The sequence below is a fragment of the Podarcis erhardii genome (assembly GCF_964252035.2).
Source record: "Podarcis erhardii genome assembly, chromosome: 9".
Lineage (NCBI taxonomy): Eukaryota > Metazoa > Chordata > Lepidosauria > Squamata > Lacertidae > Podarcis > Podarcis erhardii.
Window position 1 is genome coordinate 1,793,823 of NC_138512.1, and position 20,804 is coordinate 1,814,626.

The 20,804-nt window shown below is 47.5% G+C and overlaps 2 protein-coding genes across 4 annotated transcripts in view; one reads left to right on the plus strand and one right to left on the minus strand.

Annotated features, from left to right (window-relative positions):
- The window catches only part of TSPAN3 (tetraspanin 3), a 28,292-nt gene extending 25,578 nt beyond the window's left edge, over positions 1-2,714 (plus strand). The window contains exon 7 of one of the 2 annotated variants that reach the window (XM_081876471.1): positions 1,842-2,714. In XM_081876471.1, the coding sequence (XP_081732597.1) occupies positions 1,842-1,934 (93 nt within the window). In that variant the 3' untranslated portion in view covers positions 1,935-2,714. Of the gene's footprint in view, positions 1-1,353; positions 1,797-1,841 lie in introns of those variants that run through there. The other variant, XM_081876472.1, reaches the window with a different exon arrangement.
- Positions 2,715-3,720: 1,006 nt separating this feature from the next.
- Positions 3,721-20,804, minus strand: part of PSTPIP1 (proline-serine-threonine phosphatase interacting protein 1) — a 45,566-nt gene continuing 28,482 nt past the window's right edge. For both annotated transcript variants that reach the window (XM_081876402.1, XM_081876401.1), the window contains exons 5-15: positions 20,658-20,764; positions 18,070-18,132; positions 16,309-16,407; positions 15,231-15,276; positions 14,937-15,016; positions 14,513-14,611; positions 13,800-13,896; positions 12,742-12,829; positions 11,440-11,510; positions 9,564-9,664; positions 3,721-7,195 (exon numbers count right to left, since the gene is read on the minus strand). In XM_081876402.1, the coding sequence (XP_081732528.1) occupies positions 7,064-7,195; positions 9,564-9,664; positions 11,440-11,510; positions 12,742-12,829; positions 13,800-13,896; positions 14,513-14,611; positions 14,937-15,016; positions 15,231-15,276; positions 16,309-16,407; positions 18,070-18,132; positions 20,658-20,764 (983 nt within the window). In that variant the 3' untranslated portion in view covers positions 3,721-7,063. The remainder of the gene's footprint in view (positions 7,196-9,563; positions 9,665-11,439; positions 11,511-12,741; positions 12,830-13,799; positions 13,897-14,512; positions 14,612-14,936; positions 15,017-15,230; positions 15,277-16,308; positions 16,408-18,069; positions 18,133-20,657; positions 20,765-20,804) is intronic.

Here is a 20,804-nt window from a genome sequence, read left to right on the forward strand (position 1 = left end):
ATAGCTCGGCTTTTAATACCATCCATTCTCAACAAAAGGCTGATGGAACTAGACCTTTCTTCTACCATCTGTGACTGGATTAAAGACTTTCTGAGGGATCGGAAACAAAACAGTGAGGATTGGGCCTGTTACATCTACCTCCCTGAAGCTCAGCACTGGCGCCCCACAGGGAGGTGTGCTGAGTCCCTGCCTGTAATCGTTGTATACATGTATGCTGTATTTCATCTGATCCATCCACTGCAATTATTAAGTTTGGTCTAATTACAGGTGGAGATGAATCAGTGTACAGGAGGGAGGTTCAAAAAGTATCTACATGGTACCTAGAGAATAACTTGCACCTAAATATTATCAAGACAAAGGAGATGGTATTGGACTTTTGGAGGAAGAGAGGGGAACTAGCCGCGTTGTATATCGGAGGGTTGTGTGGAGAGAGTCTCTTTCTTTAAATTCCTGGGAGTTTACCTTAGTGAAGTCCTCACTTGGAAAAACAATATAACTCAGGTGGTTAGGAAGGCCCAACAGAGACTCCATTTCCTCAGGTTCTTGCGAAAGAACAATATTAAACAATAATTGATGACCTCCTCCTACTGGTCCACAATAGAAAGTGTCCTCTCATATTATATCACAGTGTGGTACGTTGGCTTGACAGCCACGGACAGAAAGTCTTTATAGAGGGTGGTGAACACAGCACATGATAGCATGGGCCGTCCCCTGAGCCCGCTAGACAATATCGCAAGGGATCGTTGCCTTAGGAGAGCGAGAAAAATTCTCAGGGATGATTCACACCCCGGGCAGCACCTCTATAATCTTCTGCCCTCGGGCAGGAGATATAGAAGTATAATCAGTTGTAAAGCTAAAGGGACCCCTGACCATTAAGTCCAGTTGCAGATGACTCTGGGGTTGCGGCGCTCCTCTCGCTTTACTGGCCGAGGGAGCCGGCGTACAGCTTCCGGGTCATGTGGCCACCATGACTAAGCCGCTTCTGGCGAACCAGAGCAGCGCACGGAAACGCCGTTTACCTTCCCGCCGGAGCAGTACCTATTTATCTACTTGCACTTTGACGTGCTTTCGAACTGCTAGGTGGGCAGGAATAATCAGTCGTACCAACAGGCTAAAAAAACGTTTCTATCCGTGGGCTGTTAGGCTGCTGAATGGAAAATAATATGGTGCAACTGACTTTCGGGGTTGGTGTGTTCTACGACAAGCACACAGAGAGCAAGGAGATTGAGTGTATGGGGGGGAGGCTCAGTTAATTTCATTATACACAGGTTGTACCTTGACAATAAAGGTATTATTATTATTATTATTATTATTATTATTATTATTATTATTATACTTGAACTTTCCCTACAGAAAACACATGGCAACCAATGACAGCGCTTTTCCCCATGAGGCCTCACTGAATATCATTTCTCCTGTTGTGAGTCAGGGCACTTGTGTGATTGATAAACATGCCTAGTGTGCCTGTGCCAAGTTCTGCATATGTCACAGCCACAGATTTGAACTGTTCCTGCTGAGTACCAGGACCAGATATGCGTGCAGGTTCCTGCATGTGCCAGGTGGCACCCCCCCCTTCAGCTCATGGCAGCCCCCATGGTGGGTTGATTCCTAAAACCTCTGGTGCTAAAGGGAGTTGCAAATAGCAAGCACTTCTGATTCTGAATGAAACACAGAACAAATGAGGGATTGCACAATGGAAAGTAGCTTGAAGGGAGAGGTCTCCTGAAACAGAATGGCTTGAATTGCATCTGTGTGGTGTCTAGGCAGCTTTCAGAAAGCCAATACCTGGTACAAATAATGCTCCTGTGTTCTCCTGTGTTTCCTTCTCCTCTTCTCTGCAGCTGCTGGGTATGCTGTGTGCCTGCATTGTGCTCTGCAGGAGGAGTCGGGACCCTGCTTACGAGTTGCTCATCACAGGAGGAACCTACGCATAGAAGAAGCTGCAAACCTAAGCTTGAACTTCATTTTCTCCACTTCGGAAGGTGGCTTGCCTGAGTCAGCTGCAGCAGTTCCTTTGCTGGCTTTGACTGGGTGAAAGTCCATTTTTCATAAACTAGGAAGACAGGCACATTCACTGGTGATGGGCAAAGGCTTTTGGTTACTGTGACCCCCTACTACCTTAGCCAACTTTCCACATATCTAGACATCATAGTAACCAAGTAAACACTATTTTGAGGCCAACTAGGGGAAGAGAGCAGCTTGGCACAAAAGCCAAAGGTAAATTTGGTAAGTTACTGCTAGAAGTTGTACTGATTTGATTCTTGTATGTGGAGTCCTTCCGATCTTCACTGAGCAACTGGCCAAAGTCTATACGAAGGAAGTCTGGTACCTTAATTTTGCAACACCTTCTTTCCCACCCCACCCCCCTTTTTGCCGCTTGCCTGTCACCAGTGTTTGTTGAGCATTACGTCAAGTCCAGGACACGACAACATGACTACTAACCAAAATTTTAGAATCACACGAGTGCATCTCTTGACCTTAAATTCAAATGAACAAATCTTCCAAACTTTTAGTGTGTTAAAGTACAGGCTGGCTTTTCAGGAGTATAATGTATGCACTACTGTTCTATAATGAATATTTCATTTTTTCTATGAAAAGGCTGTTGATGTGTTGAGTGAATTGTTATCATAGAGTAGCAAAATAGTATGTGAAAGTGAAATGTAAATAGGAAACTTGATTAAATAAATTGTCTGTACATCCCTCTCCAAACTAAATCATGCTTAACTATTTTTTATCAATGCCTCACTCTTAAGATATTTATGCTTTTCGTTTATGTAAAGGATGGGGCAACTTGTACCTGTGGGGATAATATCCAAAGCCCCCCGGATCCTGCCAGCTCAAACCTCCCTCCCCCTGCAGCCTCTGGGGAAGAGGGGTGGGCTGCTCTGCTTTGTGCTCTGGTCCACCCCCCCCCCCCAGTGCTCCCCTCAGCCACATCCTCCACCAGCGTGTGGCCCCTGGACAGGTTCCCCCGAGGGAACGCAGCTGTGGATAGACAGAAAGAAACTCCTCCTCTCTGATGTGTAGCCATAATTAAGCATTTGTAACAGACTGGTGGTGCTTTTTGGGGTGTTCGACACAACAGTCTATCTGGCTGCAGCAAACAGGCTGTGGTCTATCAATCCTTCACCTTTCCACATTTTTTCAGTCCAAATATTATGGTAGCATAAGTTTTCGTGGGCCAGAGCCTACTTCAGCCTGAAGTGTTACCTCCGATTGGCAGGTGCCTCTCTCTTTTTAGAGAGGTGTAGAGCATGGGGGTTGCTATTGCAAGGTGAGGCCCAGGAGCTACAGGCAAGTAAACACAGTCAACTGAAAAGGGCAGAAGATTGCAGGGGTAGTGACCCACTTCCAGCTCTGAAATGAATAGGCAAAACAAGAACTGTTCTAGTCCCTACCAGACTCCATTTAGCCCCAGAACGGATAAGGATGGTGTCTTCATAAGAATTCTAATTCTGCAGCTTCTTTCTGGAGTCCCACTTTTGATACTTTGCAGCGAAAGCATAGCAACTTCCAATTCTGTTAATGAATGTCCAACAAGACTGAAAGGCTCCCACTATTTTGAGTGTTAACATTTTTAATGTCTGATTTGTGTCCGTTTATTCCCCTGCAACTGATTGTATATAAACAGCAGCAGGGTATTGCTGGCACACATTATCAGATTGGAAGATGTGAAGGGATTTTTGATGATGACTTAATTGCTTTTCTTTCTTTTTTTCAAAACACTTGGGGTTAATCTGTCCTCCCTGAGCCTGTAGCAATTGGTGGGTTTACACATTCAAATTAATAGATTAAGAAATACGCCCCAGCATCTGGAATGTGGAACTCCTAACAGCAATGAGTTTCAAGGAGAAGCCAGCTCTGAGCAAGTATAGATCAAAGGCAGTCCCTTTCTTGAGTGCCGCTTGGGTCCCACATTTTGCCCCCCCCCCCCGCCTCCTTGCTCAGCTTAGTATTGAATATCCTAAGCCTACAGTGGCCATTTAGTGTCACTTGCAGTGCCAAGATCTGAGGCACCTGCCATTTTCCATTCAGAGGCAACACTTTTCTCACACCTCCCAGCCCCATTGTCTGATCCCACTTCTGGCTGGGAGAAGGGTGAAAGATCACCACTTTCCCAAGCAGCTCCTCCACTGGCCTCTGTCTGCTCCCTGCAGCCAAATCCCCCCTTCCTGAATGCCACTGGTTGAAGTCACCCTGAGCACAAGCCTTTTGTCATACAGCACCTCCCCTGTACACCATCCGTCAAATCAAATTACAAATCCTGACAAGGGAGCCAAATGAACCAGCTTTCCTCTGGGTCCAGCTGCAAAGAAACCTTCACCAGACGCTTTTGTTTTGACTGAAGTAGGGATTAAGCTGCACCAGTGACAGGCCTTATTTTCCAAGCTCATCAGCTAATGAACACCCATGTTATTTCAAAGGAAATAAGCCTATTTTCATGTCCTTTTCTATTGAAAGAGCAGTAGTTGAAGTGCATGTATCTTAAAAGATTTATCCATAACTGCAAGTGAAGACAGTGGCAGACTCACCCGAGGAAGAAGAAAATAGGAGAAAGATTGACTCTTAACATTTTAATAAGGTTCTCTATAATGCCTGCTAATGGAATTCTGCGGGAAGAGGAAGAAATGTAGTCATTGGAATTTCCTGCAAAACATACCTACAAAAAGTGCTTCAGGTGTGATCTTCCACTATTGTGCAATGCCAGCAGTTATGAAGTGATCTGGACAAGGAATGTGGGGGAAGAACATCATTCAATATAAGACCACTTGTCTAGCCCTGGGACTAGTGGGACTAGAGAGGGAGCTATGTTAGTCTTTTGCAGCAAAAGCAACAGCCTTGTGACATCTTGAAGATTAGCCACTTCATAAGATTGTTATTATTCATTGAATTTATATACCGCCCTATACCCAGGGGTCTCAGGGCAGTTCACAGAATATGCCATGATAAACTTGTCTAGGCTTAAAGGTCCCCACAAAAGTGTGTTTTCTCTGGCCAGAGGGTTATGGTTTGAGCTGTGGGGCCTGCCACTCTTAAGGCGCAGCTCCACACGTTAATCTGAAGACGGCGTTAGGGAGAAGGAAGCCCCTGTTACTCCTAACATTTCTGTTCCTCTGATTTGAGCACTTGGCATTGTGCAGCTATCTTTGGATGGACAAGAGATAAATGTAGCTGAAAGACACATGATACATGGTTTGCATGAATTGGATGTAGTGGTGTGGTGACTTAGCAATGGGAAATTAGGCAGCTATAGTAGTATTAGGTGGTCTTGGAACAGCAAATGTCTTGTCCAAACTCTCCGTCTGTAAAATGACAAGCTAAGAGAGCTTAACAGAAAATTACACCATTCTGCTCATTGCAATCTATTTTTTATTATTTTAAAACTTTTGGATATGCTGTTAAATGATATGTCTGCAATTAAATACTTTAGACTACATTTTTAAAAATATAACATCGTTAATGTTTTACTTGTAACATAACTTTCATCAGTGAAACACGGAAAATTCATTGACTTTTTTGTTTAAAACATATATTAAATTACTCTTAGTATTCACATCACTTGCCGTCTCACACAACCCTGTCAGGTTACAAGACCATTCTTGTCTCCTTCCTTTTTCATTTATTAAAGGCACCTGCTTCCTTTCTATACCTTTAGAGTCAACCCCAAAGCACAGGAGATGCTCTCCCGCCTCCTTCCCAAAGCAAGCAAACTGTGCCTCCAGAGCAAAGCTGGACTGAGTTCCCAGGTGACTTGTTTCTGCGCTCTCTCCTCGTGTAGCTCCTGCATGTGGTGCAATTGGGCGGCAAATAAACGCTGGCATAGTTTGGTGTGGATGGCTCAGAAGGGGCTCAAAAAGGCCCTTGCTCAGTCTATCCAACCTGTGAGCAAATTTGTGGAGGGTATGAGACTTCAGGGTGCGCATACATAGTTGGCTTCCATTGGGAGATGAGTACGTCAGTAGCCTTAGGACACCTGCAGGAATCTGCAAGTTGAAAGAATTTACAGGATGGGTTTCTTTCTATCTAATGAAAGAAACGGTCTGGCGTGTCATTGCAAGAGGGGTCCCTGGAACAGGTTATGTGAGTATTTCTCAGGCCTTCCACTTGCTGCTTGCCACTTGTACAGTGGTACCTTGGCTTTCGAACATCTCCGTTGACTAACATTTTGGTTTTCGAATGCCATAAACCTGGAAGTAGATGCTTCGGAAATTCAACATGCCACACGGCTTCCACTGAGTGCAAGATCCTGAGGCCTAGCTGTCAGCTGTTGAGTTTTCGGTTTTCAAACGTTTCAGAACTTGAACGGTCTTCCAGAATGGATTACATTCAAAAACCGAGGTACCACTGTATTCAAATTCTCAGCTGTTGGTACCCTAAACTCAAGCTGCGGCAGAAACCAGTGTTGGCACCCCAGTGGAACAACTGCAAGTGCAATTCATCCCCCTCCAAAGGAGCTTTTGATCCCAGGCAGCTGAGAATTTGAATGATTGCTGAGTGCAGCTCCAATGACAGCTCCCCCACCTTCATTTCCAGGGGGCAACTGCAGAGCCAGGAAGGGGCTGGTTTGATCTATGTGCTTTGGGTTCTGTCCGCTGGAGAGAAGAGGAATGACACCAGCACCAAGACATCCCTCCAGAGTGGCACTTGAAATGGCTGCGTTGCTGCCCAGTTGGGCTGCGTTGCAACAAAAGGGTCTTTTAGAGAGGTCCTCTGTGGATCCCTTATGAGGCCATCATCTTAGAAATCATAAACCTGGGGTTGCTAACCTGCGCCACCCCCAACTCCAATCACACCCAACCAGTGGTCAGGGATGACAAAGAGTTGCAGTTCAGCAACAGCAGGAAGACTGCAAGTTACCAAAGCCTGCTAAAATAGGGGTGTATCTTGTAGTTGTGCTGTTTTGTTTTTAGCAGCATGGGACACTAGGCAGCAATCTGTTAAATTTAAGTGTAGACCCATAGCTCTTCATTTAATGACATTCACAAAGATTATTAAAAGGCATATCTGGAGGGGGGGGGGATTGGAGAAGGGAAAATCCAAACACTCCAGGTTGCTCCTCTCATCAAAGTTTTTCCAGATAAGACCCAGGCACAAATCCTTGCTTTCCGTTCTGTTCTGCAGTCCACCAGCCATCATCGCCTACTTCGATGATGGAGATGACATCACCTGCTTGGATATCCAGTTCATCCTCATTCTAGAAAAAGAGAACAAATGGAGGACTGAAGAGAGGTTTGCTCCAGCAGCAGCTAGAAGGTCCCAGGCTTCTCCATCACCATCCCAGGTAGAAGGCTAGGCCAGATCCCTTCTGCCTGACTCCCTTGTTGTTCAGGTGGAGACAGCATTTTGCTGCTGTTGGTCCGTGCTTTTCCCACACCTATAGTTGGGAGTGGAGCTGCCCAGTCCCACCCAGGTGCTGCTACAGGTGCTCTGATGGGTGGGCAACCTTGCTCAGCCAGAGGCAAAAGTGGGTGGAGTAACAAGACTAAAGTTTTCCTTTGCACATTAGACAGGCTTCTGCGCGCACACACACACACACACACACGCCAGACAAGCAAGGGAGGTTATCGGATATCAAGGACACATTCATGCCAGGCAAAAACATTCATGCCAGGCAAAAACATTCCAGGTTTGAAGCAGAGCTAGTGGCTGGGAAGTGGAGTGTTGCCTGGGAAGAGTTTGGAGGGCCAGGTAAAGAGACCTGGAGGGCCACAATCAGCCTGTGGCCTTGAAGTGCCCTCCCCCCGGCCCTGCATACCATAAAGGGCCAAGGAGCCCCTCCAGCCTCTTCCCCCTTTTTCAGAATGTTAATTTTAGTAACAAGCACAACCTTAAGCAAAATTAAGTGACTGACTGACCAATTAATTATAACTTAGTTGATAGATCAACACGTTTCTTTAATCAGGTGATGGCCTTCCTTTTCGTTAATGTATGCTAAACTCTATAACCTGGTTACCATGACCCAAATCAAATTGTGAACATACACAGCAGCCAAAGCTGCTCTGGGTACCAGGCGCCCAGACGGAGCTCATTGCTGACTTGTGACTTTGGCGCCCACAAAGCGTTTCTTTACCTGGAGCTCTAGCAGCTGATGACATTCAGAACTACCTGACATTCAGAAGACATCTTAAGGCAGCCCTGTTCAGGGAAGTTTTTAACGTGTGATATTTTACTGTATTTTTGGTTTCTATGGAAGCCGCCCAGAGTGACTGGGGAAACCCAGCCAGATGGGCGGGGTACAAATAATAAATTATTATTATTATTATTATTATTATTATTATTATTATTATTATTATTATATGATGGAGCTGCCATTCAACTTCCCAACATGAATACCATCTGCAGCATTGTGGAGAACAGCAGCAGCAGCAGCAGGACCCAACAGCCCTGCTCCCAGCCACCCTGTGAGGCCAGGGGCTTGTCACTTTGCCCAGGAACCAGCTCTGATAGCAGTGGGGCTTCAGGAAATCCTACCCACGGGCTCTTTGCCTTGGAGTGTGGAGTTAGGGATCTCGAGGTAGTTCTGCTGTGCTCCTGGGCTTCAGCTGATGTCTCCTGTCACTGATTTTTCTTCAAGGCCTACACTAGCTCTCAGGACGTTTCCGAGCACAATTCAAAGTGTTGGTGCTGACCTTGAAAGCCCTAAACTCCCTGGGTTCAGTATACCTGAAGGAGCGTCTCCACCCCCAACATTCTGCCCGGACGCTGAGGTCCAGCTCTGAGGGCCTTCTGGCAGTTCCCTCCTGTGAGAAGTGAGGTTACAGGAAACCAGGCAGAGGGCCTTCTTGGTAGTGGCACCCGCCCTGTGGAACGCCCTCCCATCAGATATCAAGGAGATAAACAGCTATCTGACTTTTAGAAGGCATCTAAAGGCAACCCTGTATCAGGAAATTGTTAATGTCTAATGTTTTACAATTTTTTATGTGCTGTAAGCCACCCAGAGTGGCTGGGGAAACCCAGCCAGATAAGCAGGGTATAAATAATAAAATTACTACTACTACTACTGCATGCAGAGAGATCAGGGGAAGAGCTCTCTCTGCAGCTCCCATTTCTTGGGATAGTTTAACTGGAACTGCTTTGTGGCTTTGTGTTTAAGGATTTTCATCCTTGTTTTTGGGATCACGAAAGCAGCCTGCGAGGGAGCACGGCAGCTGTGCATGGCCTCCACTTAAAGGCAATTCATTCAATCAATCAGCCAATAAAAATAAAACCACATTTACCTCCTGGAGTTTGTGTTCAGATTGATATTGATTTTGTTTAAGCAGATTCTATGCCAGGGGTCCCCAAACTAAGGGAAGGATAAGGCCCGAGGGACTCATTTATCCGGCCCACTTCTGGGTTGGAGGAGCACCGGAAATAATGCTTGCGCATGCGGACAAGCTATTTTCGGTGCTCCTCCAACCCGGAAGTGCGCCGGAAATAGCGTGTGCCCACGCATATGGGCACGTGCTCCCCCACCCTCCAGCCCTCTGGCCCGTAGCGCGATCAGCGCTGGAGATACTGTCCCGAGGTGCAGTAAGTTTGCGGACCCCTGCTCTATGCACCTGGGGGGATTTGATGCTTACCTGGGCTGTGTAATCATAGAGGACTCTGTAGTCCTCAGATGTAGAAAACTCTTCTTCTTGGGCTACGTGAATTGCTGCATAAACACCATCTGCTTTCTCAGCTGTGGGAACAAAGGGGTTAACTGCTTGGAGAGGTGAAGGATCCTGTGCAAGTGCTCAGAAAGGGAGAGAATCTGTTCTCTATACAGGCAACTCCCAGGAATGTACTGAGGCATTCCAAGGTGGCAGCTCAGCAGGTGCCATTGAAACCGTCTATCTAGATTTAGCCTTAGTAACCACATTAATTCCATGATGCATTCATAGCACAAAGAAAATATTTTGGCCTCAGCAATTGTTTTCAAGTACCGGTGCTGTTTTGAAACCTCAAAGAATGGGATCATTTTTTAAAAGGGATTTTATTGTTTATTATGAGTATTTATTAACCACCAGCTCATTAAAAGACTACCATGGCAGTGTACAATAAAATCATTAAAATATCATAAAATTATACAGAACAAACTAGCAACACCAAATCAGATTAATTCTCTGGGGTGGATAACTATTAGAGATCATTGATTTCTATCCTCCTAAAAGGCAACAAACACTATACAAAAAGTGTAAAACAAAAGCAATTGCATCTCACAGCTACTTTTTTCACAGTCGCCAATAACTGTATTTCAGCCATCAAAAGTCTGTGTGAACAGAAGTGTTTTAAAATTCCTCCAGACATGGGTGAGAGAGACGCACATCCGCAAGGAGAGCATTCCATCAATATCAATATTTGCACCAGCTGATATTGGGGGAGGTGCTCTTTGGTCTCAGAGCATGGAGGGCTTCAAGGATGCCTGAGCAGCAGCAACTGGAAAGGGAAGGCCCTAAGTGTGGCAGCACCTCATCTTTGGAACTCCCTGCCTATTGAAATCGAGCTGGCGCCTTCACTGGACTCATTCATTTTGGCACCGGATAAAAATATTCTTGCTTAGACAAGGCCACACATGCTTAGAAAGTTGAGGTAATCTTAATATGCATGTTAACTTTGAGAGGTTTCTTTTACATTCAAGTGGTGTATGAATCTTATGAACTAACTAAATACACAGTTTATCGTCGTCGTCATCATCACACTGCACTGAGCAGCAGGAGGAGGCAGGCAGGCAGCTTTGCACAACGCCTCTTCTGTGCCAAACCCAAACTCAGGTAATCTTTGTTTCTCCAGGCTCCTTCTGCCTGCTCCTGCTTCTTCCAGGGCTGGTATGACCTGAGGTTCCACTTCCTTTGCAAGACAGAGTCCTGACAGCATTGCTGCAATAGCTGCACCCTGTGAACCAGGCCTCCCCATGTGGCCCACAAGCATGTTTTGGCCAAGTCACGCCCACCATCCCACCAGGGGGACCCAAGGGCCTTTGCAGGCACAGCTCCAAAGGGGCGCCAGGTTTTGCCAGGGGCAATAATCAGCTGGTTTCCAGGGACTACATAGCTCTGTGCACAAAGCGCCCAAGCCCCAGCCACCAGCTGATGATGGGGGCCTGCACAGAGCTCTGTGAGGTGCTTTTGCTGATGGCCTTGATTGCTTGGGCAAAAACAGATCACCTGGCGCCACTGTTCCTGTCCCTCTCCCCTGCCACCCCCCTCATCTTACACAGAGGCAAGCAGAGCCTGACGGGAGGCGAACAGCAGCCCCTCCCTTCCCCTGCTGGGCCCCCCTTTCTCCATCAAGTGCTCTTGGTGGAATGGGAAAAAACACCCATCTGTTGCAAGCTTTGAGTCCCTTTAAACAGATTAACACAGCAATGCCCAAAAGAGTGAAGGGGGTGGATTTGTTTAACCCTGAGAAGGTGCCAATGGCCCTTTTAAAATGTGGGCTCGCTTCCTAAGAAGAACATCAGTTGAACAAACATACCAGCTGGTGGAGCTGTGGGAACAATACTGTCGGAGGTGTTTCGATTGTTTCCATGGAGCAATCCAGAGAATCTGTGGAGCCATAAGAACCCAGGATGAGCTTCAGAGCAAGAGGCATTGTCAGCCCCCTCCTTTCTTATTTATCATGGCTCCTGCGCTCATGGCCAGCGTTGAGGGTCATCCTCAGTGGGCCCCTGCCAGCGCCCAGACCCCATCAGGGCCCCCACAGAGGACTTCCATAGCCGCCTGGCCATGCCCCCCTCTTAGGAACGTGAGAGGAGCCCTGCTAGATCAGACCCAAGGCCTGCCTGCTTCACCAGGTGCCTCTGGGAAGCAGGACAAAAGGGCAACAGGCCTCTCCTGCTGCAACTGCTGTGCAGGGGTAGACTGCCCCTGATCATGGTGGTTTCATGTTGCCGTCCTGGTTAGTATCAATGGGCAGCCCCATCCTCCATGAAATACATCAACGCTTCTCGAAGCCAGAATGCAGTGCTTGAAGGGGCAATGAATCCCACAGGCTAACTCTTGCCCCCGCCTCACCCTTGCTGCCTGGACACCTGACCTCCAAGTGTGCAAGCAGTGGCAAAAGTCAGTCCCCTTGCCCTTTCCTGCTAGGTGGATTGGGCCCAGAGTCGGAAGGAAAGCCCATTGCCAGCCATCAAGATGGCACAGTGTCATTGCTCAGGCCTGGAGAGACAGTTCATGCGACACCCGAGATCACTGGTTCAAGAGAGTTGTGTTCATTGGTATTTCAGAGGAACTGAGCTGCAACTTTCCCTGCAGCCCGGGGGGGGGGGGGATGCTGATCCCTCTGGTCTCAAGTCTGTCTTGAGGTTATTTATTACATATATGGCAACGCAGTCGCGTGGGTGGCAAACTCCTTCCCAACTCCTTCCCTTTCTTATTTATTTAATAAAATTTATAGACTCTTTGATTGCAGAAGGACCTCAAGGTGATTTACAATATGATTTTATTTGGCAGCTTCTCTGTCTATTAAATTGCTGTGTTTTCGTACCCAATTTTAATAATATAATAATCATATCTGTTTTATTCCCTCCTGACTTTTTATTTTTATTTTGACTTTAACAAAAGCTCTGTGTGTCGATTATTTTGTTATTCAATTTTATTTTATTTTTTAAAGATAGCAGAGATGTCCTAACTCACAGAGGGGAGCCTGGTGACTGCATATTCCCCAAAACACCCCCCAAAAAAACACATGGCTCTGCACCTGTGCAGAGAAAGCTTCCCCAAAGTCTCTTGGGAGAGTCCCCCATATTCAAGTTGCCCAATGGGCCTGTGTTACCTCTTCATCATTCCACATGTTGGGACGGGGCTGCTGCAGGTTTTAGCCGTCAGGACTCGGTCGTAGTAGTTTTCGTAGCCAATGGCAGCTGCATTGGAGAAGGGGTGGAAGGCATGGGAAAAACCAGCTCAGCATCGTTGTACCATTCCCCCCCCCCCCACTACCGCATGGTCATTCTCTCCTCTGAAGCTCACATTTAAAACCTTTCACAATATTTTAAGAATGGCACGTTTCTAATGGTCTGGCAGGGGAATGCTACTGGTGATGGCTTGGGAGTGGAATGGGAAGCAAAAGATCTTCTGGACATTCCCCTTTGAAGAGGGCACAAGGGGGGTCGGGGGGGGCTCGGAAAAGCCCCAAGGGCCAGATAGGAAGTTCCCCATTCCTGCTGCAGCAGAACGTGGAATCCAAACAAAACACATTCAAATTCCACAAAAAGGGATCTCAGCTAAGTATGTGAACTTCCTGGCAGTGTGGGCCATTCAAGAGTGGAACAGGCTGCTCAGGAAAGATGGTGGACTCTCCTTTCTTAGAAGCTCATCAGCAGTGTTAGAAATTCAGATCTATAAGCTTGGTGTCAAATGGCTCCTTAAACCAAGGTTACAGTTGCCAAAACGGAATGCCTAGTTGCCACCCCCACCCCCCAGAATACAACTTTTTGGTTTCTGAAATTCATTCCGATCGTGTGGATAAAATATAATGGATATAATTTTACAGGTTGTGGTACTGGTGTGTGAAAGCAGTCTAGATCCAAGGACCCCAGGGAGGCCCCGGGCATCTTCATTTGGTCGCAAGGGGATGAGAGCCAGGTGCAACGGGTGCCTGGTGAATTTTGAACGCTGCTTATAAACAGAGGCTGGATGGTCGCCACCTACAAGCAATGCTGCTGCTGCAGAAAGTCTCCTGCAGCAGCAGCAGCTGCAGCAGCCGGGGGCTGGACTAGCTGCCTGGGAAGGGCCCTCCAGTCGCCCTTATTCCCACCCCTCCTTTCTGGAGTTCAGAGGTGACAATCAGACAACCAAAAACGCTAAATAAAAAAGTTCCCTCAGCTGGGTTACCTGGTGGCTCCATCCCAGTCATCTTATTCTGAACGAAGTGATTCATATCCGAGTCTATGTTGCAGTTCTCCAGGCTCACGCGGACCTCTTCATACAGCTGGGAGAGCAAGAAAGGGAAGACATGGGTTGGCTCCTGATCAGCACATTTTATGAACCAAAAACTTTTGCTTCTTTTGACACCAGTCATCTTAGTTCCTTCCTTGAAAATGGGTTTTTCTGAGGCTAAGATTCTAAGACTGTGGGCAGAGCCTGTTGCAGCCTTAATTCTGATGAGGCTACTGAGCACCTTCAGATGCTTCATAAATAAATAGAACAAAAACATGTTTTTTAGGAGTTAAGTTGCGGTTGAAAGTGTTGCGCTCTTCCTCAATGCTCTGGGCCATTTTGTTGTTTAATGGTTACTAGGAATCCCTTGGATCTCTTCTGAGTTTCTGGGATTCCCTTCCACTTTAGCCTCAGTTTTATTTATTTCCTTTCTATCCCACCTTCTTCCCTCCAGGGAGCTCAAGGTGGTGGTAGATAGCCCTCCTCGCCCACCACTGGATCCTCACAGCAACAACCCAGTAAGGTAGGTCAAGCTGAGAGCTGGCCCAAGTGGAGAGCTTCCAGGGGAGAGCTTCATGGCAAAGGGGGGCAGGATTCCAACCCTGGCCTCCCAGGTCCTAGGCTGGCATTCTAACCACTACACCACCGCTGGCATGCATTTCCCTTACCTCATCGTCCTTCACGCACTGCATGGAGAGCTGGTTGCAATGGACCCACAGGGAATTCCGGAGAATGGTGATTCGGTCGCATTCCTGGAGCTGGAAGGCCTGTATCCATGAAGGACAAAGGGGGTTCCGTTGGCTCCATGGTGTTCTGCGTCAGGGCCGCCGTCCAAAGGTGGCAGCTTGGGCATTTGGCAAGGGGCCACACACAGGAGGGGAGCCACACCTAGGGGCCCCCGGGACCTGCTGCAGCAAGGTGGTGCAGACTCACGGAAGGGCTTTGCAAAACCTGGACCTGACCCCATTCCAACATGGCATGCAGAAGTCCCACATGTCAACACGGAGAATGCATAGGCGTCAGTGGACCACGAAAGCTGCAGCTCATATTGAGCCGTGGATACAAAGTGCTTTCCAAATGCAAACCTCTCACCTCGCAAGTGCTGATATGCTCCTGCTCCCAGGCAGTCCGGGCCTGATCCAGTAATTCTATGTTCTGCTTGTACACTCTTTCTGCAGCAGCAGAAAAACAAATGAGAGGTGTTCACCAATGAGGTACAAGTCTCTCTTTGTGTAGCCCCATCCCATGATTAGGAATCCTCCAGGACAAAATACCCAGGACTTAAAAGAACAGGAAGGCCCTCCTGGATGGCTGGCTTGCCAGGACCTGTGCCTGCCCCAGCAGTGTGGGGCACATGGGACCTACTGTAGGTTTTCTGGACAGTACCTGCTTCATTTGCTGCCTCTTTGCACTGCCTTGCTTTGGTCTGACTCTGAAATATAAAAAGAGAAGACTGTCATGGCTCTGCAGAAGAAAGAGAAGGGATGCTAATTATTGTAAATACTGGATACCCTTGCCAACACAAGAAGAGCCAAAATGGCCTCTCTAGTCCTGTTCTCACAATGTCCAACCAAATACCTAGATGGAAAACCCACAAGCAGGACTCAAGCACAAGAGCCATCCGCTCTCCACCTGCGGTTTCCAGAAACTAGTATTCAGAAGCATTGCTGCCTCCAACTGTGGAGCCAGAGCAGAGCGCCCCCCCCCCCCGGCTCCCAGCCACTGACCCTCCATCGAGGTTGCTGGACATCCCTGCCCATTTGGCCAAGGCTGGCCCAGGAATTCCTCTGCAGCTGACATTTCTCCCTTCACATCCCAAATAATCCAAATCCTGCCATTTATTAATTTCTAGGGTTTGGAGGCTTCCCCCCAAATCTATAACAATATACAACATATACAGAGTACATATATCAGAGTTACAGCTCAAATCACCTCCAAACCCCACCCAGCTACCCTCAGTAGTTACCAAAATTCTTCCCATTAGCACAATATACAACACTATCAAAAGCCAGCCCATACAAGGAATAAATATACCATCTTTAGCATACAAGCCAACTGACTAAAATAGCCAACCCAATCTGCACTGAACAGGAACAGACTTATTATTCTTTTTGTGTTAGAGAATTCAATAAAAGGGTACCAGATAAATACAAATGGGTCATTTTCCTGTTGACCACGCACACAAGTTTCTAACAAAGCAATCCTTGGGAACTGTGAATTTTGAAGGATAGCTGTGTTTCAGTTTGCATTAAAATACAGGCCAACCCAAATTTCTCCTCCACCTCTAGCTAAGGGAGAAATGACACCCTAGTTTTCCCACTGTGTAGGAATATTTCATCAGCTGAGTCAAATGGGACAACCCAGGAACCACGGAACTAGGGAGACCACCACAGCGAAAAGCAGGCGTTTGCTGGAGGCCCAACGCCCAGCTGCTCCCGGAAAGACCACTGAGATTCTAGGATACCTTTTCTGTTTGCTTTGGGTTGCCCACGGCACTTATCCTCTCCAAGGTCTGTTCAGCCTCATCGGTGTCTTTGCACTTCTGCTCATAAGACTTCTTTGACTGCAGGCAAAGATATAAATACCGTCGATGTGTTGTGAACCACCTTGAGATCAATGGGTATAGGGCAGTATAAATTTAATAAATAAAATGAATAAAAAATAAGTAAATGAGATTGGGTGGGACGTGGGTGGCGCTGTGGGTAAAACCTCAGCGCCTAGGACTTGCCGATCGCATGGTCGGCAGTTCGAATCCCTGCGGCGGGCTGAGCTCCTGTCGTTCAGTCCCAGCTCCTGCCCACCTAGCAGTTCAAAAGCACCCCAAGTGCAAGTAGATAAATAGGTACTGCTTTATAGAGGGAAGGTAAACGGCGTTTCCGTGTGCGGCGCTGGGGCCGGCTCGCCAGAGCAGCTTCGTCACGCTGGCCACGTGACCCGGAAGTGTCTCCGGACAGCGCTGGCCCCCGGCCTCTAGAGTGAGATGGGCGCACAACCCTAGAGTCGGACACGACTGGCCCGTATGGGCAGGGGTACCTTTACCTTTACCTTTAAATGAGATTGGAGGAGAGGGAGGGAGGGAGGGAGGGAGCTGGCGGCACGACAGCAGGGAATCCCCAGAAGCTGAAGGCCCTTCTTAGGATAGTGTCCTAGGCTAGTCCTACTCGGAATGGACTCACTGACGAACTTGGGCTCATTAATTCCTAGTGACATTAAAATGCATTGCATTTAAAGCCTGCATTGCGGGGGTTGGACTAGATGACCTTTGGGAATCCCTACGAATGTAGGATTCACTGTGATATCGCTTTAGAGTCATGGCTTCCCCAGCGGCGGAGCATATGCCCGCGCTGCCCAGGGCGGGTGCACTCCTGAGGGGGGTGGGGCGCAAAGGGTGCCCTCCCAGGCGCAGGGTAGCCACTGGGGTGCGCCCAGTGGCCGGGGGCGGAGCAAGTCGCCAATGGCAGACATTCGGTGCACCGCCTGCCCGTGACTGCCAAATGTCACCCCCCTCAGTGAAAACACCCAGGGGTGTCCGCCCCCGCCACACACCCCTTCCTGTGCCCCCGGCTTCCCCCGAAAGGATTATGAGAAGTGTAGTTTGTTATAAGAGCTAAGAGTTGTAGGGAGACCCCTAGTGCCCTCACAGTGCAGTCTAACAGTCAATCCCTCTTCAGCACACTGAACAAACTACAGCTCCCAGAATTCTTTGCAAGGAGCTAGACCTCTTTAAAGGGGTATAATAGTGCTTTGAATGCATAGGGTGAATGTGGCCCAAGTGCTACTCAGAGAAGAACCTAAGTTAGTTAACTTCAATGGGTCTACTCTGAGTAGCATCCTAAAAATCTATGCACCTCAATGGATCATACCAAGGTCAAAGGTGGATTCTGGACAGGGTGGCCGGTGTCTCTGCACAGGGCACCGCAGCTATAATGGAAGGAGGGAGGCAGGGTTGCCAAATTTTGGGCTCACTCAGGGCACCACTGGAATTTTAAAGTCTGCCACTGCCAAGGGCCTCTTTCCCATGGTGGCCAACCAAGTGCCTCTGGGAATCCCATAATCCCATGTTTGGAGGGCAACTCTCTTCCTCAGAGGAGACCCACCGGCCAGAAGGGACTTCAGTCACTCATGCCTAGGTGAGCTCCATGGTAAGGGGCCCGATCCTCAGCCTGATTAAAGCCATTATTTAGGTTGTGGTGAAATACGTGTGCTCTTTAAGCTCATTTCTTACCTCCATGGTCTTCTTGTACATTGAGAGCTTGTTCTTGTGCACTCGCTCCATTGTACTTTCATACTGCAGGAAACACAGAAGATTTACAACTCTTGTCCCCCAGCAAAAGAGCTTTTAAACTGGGGCTGCACTACATCTGGAATTTCCTGGATAGAACTGGGATTTGGGGCAGAAATTGCTGAAATGTCCGGGAAAATCCAGACGTATGCAACCCATGTTGGAGGTCTATATTTTGACAAATTTCCTTAAAAATAGCTTAACAACTTTGTCTGCCCCCTCCCATAAAAAAAAACCTTTGGATTTTCCCTTTTTGAAACTGGGCAACCCAATTTTAAGCTCTCCGCCTTGCTTAGATTAAATTTGTGTGATTTCAACAAGCCTGCCGTCAACCGCGCAGAGCTGAAATAGTGCAAGTTACAGACACATCAGATACAATCTTGCAGCATTCACACAATTCCAGACAACTGGTGAACCTTGGAACACCACCTCAAACAGACAAAACCCCTGTGCACACCTCAAAGCAGAACACAGGCAAGAAAAGCAGGCAGCGCCCAACCCACCACCAAACAAGTAAAAAACCAAAGCATAAAAAGTAAACATTTGGAAGGAAGCCTTGAAGGTGTCTGGTCTCCCTTTGGGGATCTGACTGACACAGCGCTTCTCCCTGTGCTCTGGCTGTCTGTTTGTCAGTAGAGCCAATAGGGCAACATCCTCAGAAAGCCCTTCTCCACAGTTGAACCCAGCGGCACTTATCACCTCCATTCAGGAAAAGCGGAGAGTTAGGATACAGCCTGTCTGTCAATCACATCCAATATATTAATGTCTCTCAAACATCAGAGAACCATTTACAGGGATGTTGTCCCTAAGTTATTGGGCGAAGTTAAGTCCCTTCGTACTCTGATCTGCAGCCTGGAGGGACCTGGGTCAGAATTCACGTCTTTGAAAAGAAGCCCCTCAATATCTGATGCAAGTTAGGCTTCATGGAAGGTCAAAGTGCACACGATGGACAGTTTCTTTCTTTCTTTCTTTCTTTCTTTCTTTCTTTCTTTCTTTCTTTCTTTCTTTCTTCTCCCTAAAGTTTTCTTTTAAAATGAAAAATAGCCAAGGAAAGCTGGAATTGGAAGGCACGGAGTGTTGGGAGAGGGGATTGTTTAACCATTTCCCTCCCTGTAGTTCCCCCCAAATTTCCCCACCAGATCTCTTCCTTCTGAATGAGAAAAGCAGCTTAGAGAGGAATGTAAGCAACCAAAGGGAAACAGGAAGGGGGAAGACCAAGTTGTTCTGCCTGTTTTCTCTACTTCTGATTACAGCCTCCTTCAGCTTTTTTCATTTGGAAGAAAGAGCTACAATTCCCAGCATCCTTAAACTACAGTTCCCAGGATTCTTTGGATGAAGTCACATGCTTTAAATGTAAACGCTGAACGTCTTCAAATGTATGGGGTGGATCTGCCCTTCCAAGAATCACAGCAGTGCCTGTCATGTGAAGTTTGGCTCTCAGTCTGACTGAAAGCACAAGAGACAAACTGATTTCACTGGGATTGAGCTGCAACAATTTTAGGTGCATCAGGCCCTGCAGGGTTCTTGTTTTGTTTAAAAAGTATATTTCTACATTGCCTGGGCTGATTTAGCCTTTTAAATAATACACAGGTGTGTATAAAATAGATGAGCAAGAGGAACAAATGAGATTTCCAGTGCATTTGCCCCTCTCAATTATGCACCTGTCCCTTAAGTCTCACATATATTTTAAAGTTACCGTATTTTTCGCCCTATAGGACGCACTTTTCCCCCTCCAAAAATGAAGGGGAAATGTGTGTGTGTCCTATGGGGCAAATGCAGGCTTTCGCTGAAGCCTGGAGAGCGAGAGGGGTCGGTGCGCAGCAACCCCTCTCGCTCTCCAGGCTTCAGGAGAGCCGCAGCACCAGCCCCACAAGGTCGGGGGACAGCGGGGAGGCGGAACGCCGCCATCCTGCGGTCTCCCAATGTGGTTTGGAGGCTGACGGCAGGGAGACGCGTGCTTCTCCCCGCCGCCAGCCCCGCAAGCTCCGGGGACAGCGGGGAGGCGCAGCCACTGGCCATGCTGGCTGGGCAAGAAAAGTGTCCCTGTCTCTTTTGCTTGGAGGAAATAAGGCCACCGTACCCAGCTGGGCCTGGGTACATCAAACAGACTGCTGCTAACTCTCTTGCTCCACAGTTGACTCCAGTTTCTGCTCTGGAGAGAAGGGAACGGGGAAGGCTTCTTTAAAGGCCATGTCTGCCTGTGATGCCTGGATGCATCCTCTGAAAACAAAGAAAAATTCTCTCTCTCTTTAGAACTATTGTTCTTTTCCCACTTGATGCAGACTTAATCAACTGAAATGCATAGTTAATCAACTAACCTTCTTTAATTGGGTTATGGTCATTATCATCACCATTCATATTATTTATACAGTAATTAATATTCATTTTCATTATTAATGATGGTGATATAAACATCTTCATAATCAATAATATAATACATAAATGTCTTTGCTGCTGCTCTGTGCCTTTGCTATCTAGTTGGGGACCCAACTGTTCACTCCTCCTGGGGTGACCATTATTTTATGCCTCACCTTTTTCCTCTGCTCCTTCTGCCTTTCTCTGAATTCTTCCAGGCCCTTCAGTTCCTCCTTCATCATTATGGCCAGCTGGATGTGAGAGTTCCCAATACTTTCAATTTCTGCAGAAAATCAGAATGCAGAGTTTGTCCGGATGAATCT